Source organism: Vombatus ursinus, unplaced genomic scaffold, assembly GCF_900497805.2.
Source record: "Vombatus ursinus unplaced genomic scaffold, bare-nosed wombat genome assembly UNPS02015255.1, whole genome shotgun sequence".
Classification (NCBI taxonomy): domain Eukaryota; kingdom Metazoa; phylum Chordata; class Mammalia; order Diprotodontia; family Vombatidae; genus Vombatus; species Vombatus ursinus.
Genome location: NW_020955033.1, coordinates 30,011,173 through 30,023,500, shown reverse-complemented (window position 1 = coordinate 30,023,500; position 12,328 = coordinate 30,011,173). Strand labels below are relative to the sequence as shown.

General features: G+C 36.5%; 1 protein-coding gene across 1 annotated transcript; it reads right to left on the bottom strand.

Annotated features, from left to right (window-relative positions):
- Positions 1-326: 326 nt before the first annotated feature.
- On the bottom strand, positions 327-12,079 carry LOC114031852 (myosin regulatory light polypeptide 9). The gene is made up of 4 exons (XM_027847018.1): positions 11,914-12,079; positions 3,909-4,107; positions 3,044-3,205; positions 327-2,062 (listed from the first exon to the last, which is right to left on the bottom strand). Exons 2-4 carry the CDS (start codon positions 4,090-4,092, stop codon positions 1,890-1,892), a joined length of 519 nt encoding a protein of 172 aa, XP_027702819.1. The 5' UTR covers positions 4,093-4,107; positions 11,914-12,079; the 3' UTR covers positions 327-1,889.
- Positions 12,080-12,328: the final 249 nt, after the last annotated feature.

Below are 12,328 nucleotides of genomic sequence, written 5' to 3'. Positions count from 1 at the left end.
ATGGTATTTTTCTTGTTTTGGGGAGGGAAGACTGGAACTCCCTATTTTTATTTTAATGGGCTAGAAGTGTAGCAGCTACTCACGGGAATTAATCATTGGCATGAAAGTGTTAACCAGCTGTTTTTTATGACCTGGGCTAGTTCACTCCTCCTTAGGCATCCTGACATGCTGCCAGAGGGCTCACCACATTGGCAATGAACATAATGGGACCACCTAATCCACTGCCACCCTAGCGTAGCTCAGAACTTCCAGCTCAAAGGATCCACCTATCTTAGCACTCCTTCAGGAGTAAGGATTACAGGAGTGCACCACAACACCCAGGCCCATTTCTTCTAATTGATAAATTTATTTCATGATTTCAAAAGTTTAAAACAAAACTTAGGAGCAGACACAGACTTGTTTGCTTCAAACTCACTGGCTTTAAAGAATCCTCATTTTATCAAAGTACAAATATTTGTGCTTAAATAGAACACACCTGTGTTATATATGTAACATGCCAAATTCAATTATGAAGCAATATCTCTAAGAACAAATTATGGTTTACGCAACACTTATACAGGACTATGCTATAACTTGAAATACGGTAGAGCTAAAAAACTTTTATATACCTTTTTCCTAAGGGATATGTATTTTGCTCAGTGCTGTAGAGATGAAGAAGAGACCATGTAAGGCCTAGGATTCATTATATAATTCAGTGCAAAGTGTTGTGCAATATTAGATAAAATGTAATACACCTTTAAAGGCTTTCCATTCAAATGGCAGATACTTCAATAAAGATATATATGGAAATTCCTCTTAAGAAATCTAACAGCCACAAACCATAATTAAAAAAAAAGACAAAATTCCAATTTTAAGGCACTTAGATTCATCCTCTATTGAGATAATTTTATGAATTTAGGCAACTATTCTGACAAAAATTTACAAATTTGGAATTAAACATGGAATAATCTTGTTTTATGAACTTAAGCAGGGCTCAAATGTTCAAAATACATAATGGAAGGCATAGCTCGGTTAGGATTAAAGCTACCCAAGCACTACAAATTAACAATGCAAATGTAAATCAGAAATTAGAAGAGAGCAAAGGAAACCTCATACAAATAAGGTTATGGCACTTATGGCACTCATTTAACTTTTGGTTCAACAGTTAGTTATTCAGTGTCTGGGACGCTAAGAGGCACTGGGAATACAAAGATGGTGGCGGTAGACAGAAAGTTAGAGATGGAGGCAAAACAAGTAGGTAACTCTCATTTTTTCTACAGTTTACTTTATCTGCATATTTTGTGGAAGCAGTGAATAGTACTAAATAAATGCCCAAGCTGCCATCAGCTGATTAGTTTTTGTTGAGCTAAAGGTTTTGAACAAGAACTACATCTCAGAAATATTTTTAATCTGGCACAAGAATAAAGAATAGAGGAGTTAACACCTCTTCCAGAGGAAGAAATTTCTGATTCATGCATAAGCTATAACTAAGTATTTGGCCGCTGAGATTTTAACACACTAGATTTTTTTATTTTCAGAAATTACTTAAATACACCTAATATCTGTATTTAGTGGAAATACTTTGTTTACAACCTTTATTTTAAAAGTATTTATTACAAAAAGTGTAAAAAAAATCCAGCTAAACCAGAAATTTGAGATTTTTTTTCCCCTTAGGCTTTCACAAGTCAATGATAATTTCTCCAATTCTATTTTACTTCAGTTTTAAAAAGTGATAACCGCCACCCCCTTTTCCAGTCTGATTACAGAGGTGCAAGTATACCCCAAATGGTTTGGAATAAATACATGAGAGGCAAAAGCTATAAAGCTGAGTACATGCAAACAGTATCAGAAAGTCTCAGAAATAAACAAAGTGAAAATAACAACTGTTGGCATGAATTTGACATTTCCTTTCAGTCATCTTTGTCTTTTGCTCCATGTTTAAGGATGCGTGTGAACTCAATATAATTGAAATTTCCCTTTTTGTCAATAGGTGCTTCTCTATACAGCTCATCTACTTCTTCATCTGTGAACCTGTCTCCCATTGTTGTCAGCAATTCTCTTAAGTAATCTTCCTGAATGGTGCCTATGAAATACAAGACAAAAAGATTAGGGGGGGTGGAGGATGGGAAAAAGCTATTCTGAGAATCTTTTAACACGCAAAATGTCTATGAGTAATGAGCATGTCTTACTAAACACAAAAAGATACATACTTCTGGAATTGTATTTCTAGAAATTTAAGACACCTTCACCATCCATCAAAAACGGTCAAATTGTGTGAGGTTTGTGGTACTTAGAAGACTTAAGAGCTGCCTGACATTTCTGTTTCCAGTGTCCTCCAATTTTACTAACCTATTTCTGTAGGCATGCTCTAAACTTCTCATTCTTTGGCTAAATGGGGAAGGTGAAAATTAACACGAGTCAATGAACAGTGAGGATAATCCAAAAAATAATTTTTAAAAATGGCTTTGAAATGATAAAATTTGAAGGCAGGTTATTTTGCTTAAGTGACCCTAAAAGTCAGAAGCCACATGGGCTGAGTGTGGGTAAGGAGGCCAAGAAATATGTTAGGAAAAATGGTTAAAAAATTTCCACTGAAAATTGAGTTCCCTATAATTACACATAAAGAATTCAAGATAGTAAAAATTGAAGGGTTTTCATATCATCAAAATGAAAACCAGAGTTCATATAGTGATAACTATTTTTGCTATTAATAATAAAAGCCACCACCAGTTTAAATTGCTCTCCTAAGAACACACTTTTTGTCTGGTGGTCAATAGTTAGCAAGCACACTTTTGTCCTCTTAATGCCACTACAATATGGTGTGTTCCTCTTCTTTTGCTTCTTATACATGGGGATGCCAATAACTGCTTTATAATTTTTAAAATAAGAGGGCTAGATTTACTGTAGAAACAGAGGATGTGTCAGAATTTAGAGCACTTTATATTGTCTTGCCATAATTACTGGGAAATAGATAGTCATTCAAGAAATACCCACTGAAAAGTTAATTCTACAAAAGGATTACAATGTAGACTTCCGTACAGCTATCTTAAAAGGCGTCTCTTACCTGTAGCTTCTTCATCAAAGCAAGCAAAAGCATTTCTGATGACATCTTCTGGATCTGTTCCATTTAGCTTTTCCCCAAACATTGTGAGGAACATAGTAAAATTTATAGGACCTGGAGCTTCATTCATCATGGCATCTAGGTATTCATCAGTTGGATTCTTCCCTATAATGATGTCCACATTTAAAAAGAATTAACTCACATTTATGAAGCCCTTTCAAATAAAATATAAATCTTACTTTTTAAAAACAATACTGGTTATTTCCCCCCATCTTTGGCTTTAAAATGCCAAAAATTTTTAATAGTTGGTATTCTCAGTGTACTGAACATTTGATTATAAGTCTAGACATGAGTTGAATCTCAGCTTTTTATTAAATACCTCAAATCTCTTACCTTGAGTTTATTCAGTCTTCCTAGCCATCCTCAAGTTGAATCTCTGCATTTATTACATTTTAATTTATAGTTTATGTATATCTTATCCTCCTACTAATATGTAAATTCCTTGACAGTAAGACTGTGTCATTTTTTATCTTTGTACTCCTAGCATCTAGTATGGAACATTTATTGAACACTAAAACTAGGTAGGTGCTTAATAATTATAAACCGTATATCTCAAATAAGGTAATAAGCTAGTGGCGAGGTCCATCTTAAAATTTTGCTAATAATCTTACCTCCATCATGAGGTTCTAGAGAACAGTTCCAAAAGCTGCTTTTGGTTGTTCCAAGCTTCTAAGACCTGGTTTGACCCTCAGTGGCTACTACTGTACTGCAATCGTTTTAGTATTTTAAAACTTATTATACAAAACATTCTAAGATACTCTATAATGTGTGTATGTAAAACAGTTAAAAAAAAATAATCCATGGTTACCTAAGGAAGCGAGCATATCATGTAAATCTTCTTTGTCAATAAAACCATCCCGGTTCTGATCAATCATATTGAAGGCCTCTTTGAATTCCTGTATCTGTGATTGATCAAACATAGCAAATACATTTGAAGTTGCACGCTGAGGGCGCTTCTTGGTGGTCTTTGTCTTTGCCCTTTTGCTTGACATGTTGACTGTTACGTCCTAGCGAGGAAAAAGAAATTAAAAACACAAGAACACAACCTAAATTAAAAGAATTTAAAAGTTGAGCCACTTTACTGGTAAATTGATCAAGACTCAAATGAATCTGTGATCTCATTGATTTTGATTTCTTCCAGTGATAAAGATCGCAACCCATCTATACCTATCCATTCTGTGACTCTTGTCCATGTTCTCTCATAAATTGGGAAGGTCGGGAAAGGATAAGGAGGAAGACCTTCTTAACAGAGGAGTACATGAATAGCTTATCTGTAATCCTTCACCACATAACCTGTCCATCTTTTTAAAATTTATATGTATTATCATACATTCTCTTACATAAGTGAATAAGTACCTGTTGGCTGCAGAACTAAATAGGAGGGTTAGCAGGCTGGATTATTTTCAGGTTATTGCAAAGCCCCTTTAATCACTTGGAACTGGGGGGTGGGGGAAGGAGGAGGGAGTTGGACTAGATGGCCTTTGGTCCCTTCCAGTTCTAAATTTATGTTCCTATGACCTTTTTTTTATCATTACTATTCTACAAATCATGGAAAGGGAAATGAAGAAGCACCTGGTGGGTTGGTGTGAACAGGTTACAACATATGACAAATGAAGAACTTCCAAAAAGTAAAGGATATGAAGAATATACCGTTATATTCATGCCTCGATTAGCAAGATATCTTTATCTGAAGTCACTATCACTAGGGCCCTTTTCTTCTACAACCCATACACTTATTATTTAGTTATGCATTTGTGCTGAGGGAGAAACCAGAATTCATACTGTTGAGACCAGTCACCCTTAATATTTAAGAAAGTTTTTTTGATGACTAATAAGGAAATGTTTTACATAATTATATATCTATACCTTATATCTGATTGCTTACTGTCTCAGGAAGGAGAGAGGGAACGGAGGGACAGAATTTGGAACCGAAAACTTTAAATAAAAATGGTAAAGAATTGAAAAAAAAAATTGGGGTGTTTTGTTTTGTTTTTTGACTGGGCTTCTAGGTAGGTTCCAAAAGACCTGGGCTTTATAATTCACAAACACCAAAGTGATAAATTCAAAGCTGACATCAAACTGATGAGACATGCACAGCACTACTGTGGACTTTTAACAGAAATGACATTCCAATTTCCTTAATTAAAAAACAAAAAAAACCCCCACCAAACATTTAACAAGCCACCAGAGTGAAAAACTCAACAAATAAACTGTACAATGGCTGTAAAGAAATGTACCTAACTACTAGGGCATCAATGCCAGTTTTACACTTTAAAAGTTAAACTTTCATGGGACACAGGGTAGTAGTAATGTTAATTATTATAAGGTGTTCTTCCCATCTCTTCAGAGACTTTTCTTCTCTTTCTTTAATATAGCTGCTGCTTTATAGGGCAGGAAGAAAGATAAGGGTATAGAGTAGCTGTGAAATACAATTATAGGAATAGATTTTTCACCCAGTACTTCCTACTGCCAAATACCCTTAAGCCTGAATTGCCAATGGACTTTAACTTGTAGTACAGGAAATCACTCATAATAGCTAGGTAGTTGATTTTTTAAAAAATAAAACAAATACACACATGGTAAAATAAATTTTATACAAATTATCAATAAAGATAGATATGAAAATAATTACCAATCTTAACTGAAACACACTGAAATATTACAACTAAAATTTAAGTGTCCAGGAATAAAACAAACAGTTTGATCTTTGGCAACAAAAGCAATAATTCCTTTAAAATATTCTGCCTCTCAAAGAACCTAAAACTGGCTTATATAGTTATTACAAGCCCCACAACCATTTAACAATAAAATATTTTACTGTACCATGGCTGAGCTGAGATCCGGCTAGTAATCTGCAAAAGCTGTGGCTAAAAAGAATGGGACTCTGTAATGAGTTATATTCTTCTAGCTACATCTACAAATAGCCACTACTGATTTCATCCACTGACCAGTATAACAATTTTAAAACTTACGTTCCATATACAACATTCATCTATGACACTGAAAAACACTATCCTCTGTACTAAAAATAAATCCCTGGACTCCAAAGAATGAACTATCACCTAGATCTCTGTGCCATAAATTTCTTTCTATAAATGAAGTGTTTAGCATAGCAATGAAAAATTTTTATTTATTATATTAGCTTTGAACAGATGGCTCCCATGACTGACTCATCAATTCTTTCTCTTTTTGGTTACTTACATTCCCTATTACAGTTTCATCACTAAATTCATAAAAGTATAACCCTCACTGTTTTCTTAGATTCTCATTTCAGAGTCTTAACATAAAAATGTCATAAAACAAAATACCACACATACCAGGGGTCAATGTTGTGGTAAAGTATGGTATTTGCCATGACAGACTGAAAAGCTAAGTGCAAATTTATCCATTACTCATCATCCCCAGACCTCTAGTTGTCCTAATCTGTTCAAATTTATCTATAATTGAAGTTGTAGCTTCAGCCAGTACTTGTTCTTACTTTTTACACCCCTCTGTACTGAAGCAATATTATCTATCTTAATTTTGCTTATTTGAAACCTTAAGGGGTACCTCCAATTTCAAATATTCCAAGATTTGTCTGTATATTTAATCCACAACCATCATGCTTTTTAGGGTATGCACAGCATTCTTTCTAGACCAAGGATGGGGAACCTGCGGCCTTGAGGCCACACGTGGCCTTCCAGGTCTTCGGTGTGCAGCCTTTTGACTAAGTCCAAGTTTTACAGAACAAATCCTTTTATTAAGGGATGTAGCTATGAGGCTTAAGGTTTCCCCACTCCAGTTCTAGACCAAAAAGTGTTGCGATACCGGTTTTTTCAAGTTCCTGAATTTAGTTCTCCTGCCGCTATATATAATCTAATACCAGCCCACAGAGGTGAGCAGCACATTTCATTAGGGTATGCATCCAAGAGATTTCATTTGTATTTTCTAAGAGAAATGTCTATGAAATATTCAATCACAAAGGATACTAGTTTTATTCAAACAAAATCCTAAAACTTAACTAAGCTTAATTTTAAAAAACCTTTAAAATTTTTAAAAATGTTATCAATTTTTTGGAGACATTAAATTAACTAGAGTGTTTTTAGACATACATTGCTCCTCTTCTGGCATAAGGGTTACCTCCACATAATGAGATACTGAAGTGGAGCTTAAAAGTGAGGGAATGTACCACAGGTAATGTCAGACTTTTTCTATATTTGGTTAGTTTTCCTGAACTGTTCAATTTCCTTCCCTCTTTTTCTTTCTTGTTAAAAGAGATTGCTATCTGAGGTTTGAAGGAGAGAAGTATTGGGAAATTTGGTGTTGTAAAAACACAAAGTATCAATATAATAGCTAATATTTACATAGCACTTACTATGTTACCAGACACTGTGATAAACACTTTACAATTATTATTTCATTTGATCCTCACAACAATCCTGGAAGGTAGGTGCTATTATTACCCATTTTACAGATGAGGAAACAGGTTAAATGACTTGCCCAGGCACTTTATTCATTGTGCCACCTACCTATCTGTTTTAAAACTAAAAATTATTTTAAAATAACTATGAAAATGATGAAAAACTAAAAGACTCTTCTCAAAATTGAGTGATCTGTGTGTAAGTTTAGATGTGAACAAATTTGGTGGAATACAACTTGCTACCTGTTGATAATGAAATAGTAATTTTTTACTTTATTCCTCTATTTTAGTCTGCTACTCCAAGGACAAGTGATAAAGAAACTTAAGTAGTTTGAAAACTATCAAAAACTGAGCAAGTTTCACATGAAAAGGCTTTTTTTGACCTCCCATAGAATCCTCATTCACATACTATATATAATTAACAAATGTAAGGCATGGTCTTAGAATCAAGAAATTTATTGAACGGCTATTGAAACAAAGGTGTAAATTTGGATGTAATTATAAAAGAATACTATTTTTTGCATTACTTTATAATCATGCCAATTATGTGAAAAATTTAAAGGTGACAAAAACACAAGAGATATCACAGGGGAGTACATGCTTTATGGTCAAATGAATGGTACTTAGTTTAGGAGAGAGAGAGAAGTCACCTTGAACCAGAAAAGCTTTATGGTTATAGAGGCTTCAATTGGTTCTTAATTGGGAAAAAAATATTTCAGAGTTGGAAGAGACAGTACTTTCTGTCTATTGTAGTATAGTGAAAAGTTCTTGGTCCTAGTTCCAGCTCTACTACAAACTAGCTATTTAGACTTTCATGAAGTCACTTAACCTCTTTGAATACAATCTCTTCTATGGGGGTAGATTGCTAAAGTCTCTTTCCTGCTCTAAAATACTTTTAGCTAATGCTTGACTATATCCAATAACTAATAATTTCACACAGCAGAATGCTTACTATGTTGTCCAAGTATAGCCAGGAACTTCTTTCCTGTGTAGACCTGAAAGGTTAGCAAGGATTTCTACTGGTGTAGTACAAGAGAATAAATTCTCTCCTTGTCATATTAGGACAGAATTGTATGGCTAAGCCAAAATTTTAAAAATTCAGAAAAAGCTATCTGTACCTGAATTGGAATGTATTTTTTATGCTCACATGCAAATAAGTACACTTGATACTGAAATTCAAAACACAGCTTCAGAACTTTTTGGAGCGCCAAGCAAAAATTAAAGAAAAAACTCTGCCATCATATTTATCAAAAAACATTTTTCTCTAAAGATACTCGAGGGGTGTTCACATATGAAGGTGGAAAAAAAAAGGAGATGGCTGGCAAGGACTGTTTTCCTTCACTGCCTTTAATTTGTTGTGCCTTGCCATGTTTAGTCTCCCCATGCCAATCAGAGCCCCATATTTACCTTCAACAAAGTAAAAGGCTCCTAAATGCCTCTTACATCAAGTTGAAAAGCTGAGATCAGTTGCCTTTCCCCCCATCCCTCTGGATTTCATTTTTAAATCCAGTCTATATTCTCTGGGATCTTCCTGCCGTTCGGTCATAGGCATAACTCTCTGCAAGTTAAGCTAATTAAACTTTTCAACAAGCAAGTATAAATTTGGCTACAGAAAGTTATTAATAATAGTAACATTTATATAGCACTACGAGCTAGACAGTGTGCTAATCATTATCTCATCTGATATTCGTCAGACTCCTTTTTAGGTAAGTCCTATTACCATTCTCATTTTACAGATGAGGAACCCGAAACAAACAGGTGAAGTGACTTGCCCAGGGTCACACAGCCATTAAGTGTCTGAGAATGTTATCCACTATGCCACCTAGCCTCCCCATCATTTGTAAACATAGCTTTAAAGGCCTCACATAATCTGCAAGCATTCCTTTTCTGGTGGGATAGGATAGGGGGAAGTTCAACAAACCACAGCTATAATACAAAGGACTGCTTGCGTATTAGCCATACTTTGGCTTAAAAGTTATGAATAATGAAAGGCTAATAAAAATAAACAGAAAATTGAATAATAACAGCTAATATCTAAATAGTGCTTATTATGCGCCAAAAGCCTTTACACTCATTTGATCCTCATAACCCTGGGAGGTAACTGCTATTATTATGCCCTTTTCACAGGTGAGGAAAGTGAGGCAAAAAGAGGTCAAGTGACTTGCTTAGGGTCACGCAGTTCTCAAGCTAGTATTTGAACTGAGGTGTTCTTGACTCCAAGCCCAGTGCTCTAACCACTGTACCACCCAGCATCCCCAAATGGTTAATTTTGAACATTTTAAAAGAGTTTTTATGGAGACATTCTAGGTTAGGTATAACTAGAAACAGTGAGATTAAGGGAATCTTTACAAGCTTTCCCCCTTACCCAGGGGCTTCCAAATTGCCCTCAGGGATGTTAATGAAAATATATCAATCTCCAGGTAATCCATAGAGCACAGGCTGATTTAAAATGAGTTCAAGAGAGACTGAGAAAAGGTAACTTATCTGAGTTTTCAAATCTGACATGAGAAAACTGGGAGTCACTAAGATAAAAACTTTTTAAAAAGGCTGGCATTGTGTAGTAAGAACACTGGCTCTGAAGGAGGACTTGTGCCTGAATCAAAGCTCTTGCATGTGAAACTCCTGGGCAAGTCAACAAACCTCTCTGAAGTTTTCATCTATAAAATGAGGGATCTGGACTCGATCTCTAATCTCTAAATCCTAAAGGTATCATGACATTATTAAGAATGTTAGAGAATCCAGAGTCTAACAAGCTACAGGGCATCTTCCTGAACTACTCAAGTAATCACAGGCCATTTCATCCCTAAAGAATTAAGTCACCTTTTTCATCAGCTTGCCACAAGTAACCACAGAACTATGAAGTGATTACAAACTGCAATATATAAATGGAAAATGGCCTACTTAAAATTATATTTTCTATAGCTAGCATTATTTTGCCAAGGTACAAAATGCATTTTCCTAAAGCCAAAGTTGTAGCATTAAAAAAAAAAACCCACCAGTGTTTCTTTTGCTACACCCTGATAATTATTATGATTGTACACAAAATCTAGAAGTTGGATAACTTTAAAAAAAATTTATATGCTAGAAAACAAGAAACTTTATTTTGTGCAGTAACAAAGTGCTAAACATATTTTGAGACAGTTTATTTTTAGATCTGTAACGTTTCAAACTAGTCTACATATGTTCTTACTTTATTGCTGACTAGTTTTCCAATTTGGCTGTGCTAATATTTTTTTTCAGTCCCATTTTCCAAAAGTTAAATACCTGCTTGGTTTCCAACAGTGCTACTCTATTTTAACTTCCTGTTTTCAAAGCAGGGTTAGTTTGACTGCCACACCCCACCAGTGGTTAAGTTTATCTAAAGTAGTTTGGTTGCAATTTGCAGAACTGGGACTGTTCCTGAAGCAAAAGGCATTAATCTTCAACACTACCTTTAAAAAGTTAAGTTTGCTAAATGTGCCCACGTCCAGCATTTTTTTTTAAAATAAATCTCACCTAGACTAGTAACTTTAAGAATAATCTCCATTCTCTTGCAGTTTTACCCCGTTCCTTGTGCATTTAAGAGATGAGAAAAAGAAACCAAGTCGCTCGTGTGTATCCCCTTCTAGGTTCCTGCAAATAAGCTATTTAAAAAACGTACCTAACAACCAGCTTAATTTTTTAAAGCAAACAATTTAGCCTATAACAAACATTTGTTGAATATTGGATCTGTCGGAAATCCCAGACACAACCGTAAGATTTTTAAACTGCTCTCTACAAGCTCAAAAAGTCGTACTGAGTCACAATCTACAGAATGCCCTCAATTACTATGTCCCAAAAAGCAAGCCAACTATAGAATGGGCTCCGGAACTTAAGGCAAAACTTCCCAAAGTGGAATAATTATTGAGGGTTCTTAACCTTTTTTGTTTCAAGAACCACCTCCCTCTCGCCCTCTGCCGCTTTGGCCCAAGAACCCTTCCTCAGAATGTGTGTAAATGCACAAAATACAGTACTCAAAATTTCAAGTGAAAACAAGTACACTGAAATGCAATTAGCAAAAGTGTTGTTAAAAGTTCCCAGACGGGTACAGAACCTCCCAGTTCATGCACAGGTCTGCGGCCCAGAAGGAGCTCGGGCCGGCCACCGCAAGGAGGCCCGTGGGGTCAGCCCCGGAGACCCCCTCCTACCATTCACTCCCTCAGGGCTGAGCCCCCTCAGAACCAAGTCTGGATTGGGGCGAGCTGAGCCTCGCTTCCAGCTGCAATCTTCCCAGATGAAGGTGCCGGGCGGGGTTCTAGGACAACCCCTTCCCCGGACCCCGCGGGGTCAGAGTTGGGGGAGGGGCGGGGTAGCCCTGCCGACCCTCCAGGCGTCGTCCCTCTAGGAAGGGCTCTGGCGGGACGCAGGTGCTACCGGCGTCGCGAGCACCACTCACCTGCGGCGGCTGAGAACTCAAGAATGGCGGCGACAAACGACAACGCGCCCCGCAACAAGGCTGGAGATGAGGGAGGAGACGGCGGCTACTCGGCGTTACAATCCACTCAGCTCACTACTGCCCAGGAATCAGCCGCGAGCCCCGGCACTTCCGGCGCCGACGCACAAACCGGAAGGAACTTCGGGCTGGGCTCCATTTTCTGCCGAATAGTGGGGCCCTTCTAATGAGAAAAGGAGGGGAAGGATAGACAGCATCAAGCTATAAAGACAACAAGTGGATTGAGGAAAAGTAATAAGCATGACACAGTATGCAGAGCAATGAATGACGGTGCTTGGTGATATTACTTTTAAGTGAAATTCTTTGGTTCCTCGGGGTTAGCCGTCATAATTTAGTTCTTCTCCTCCCCTAGTTGTTT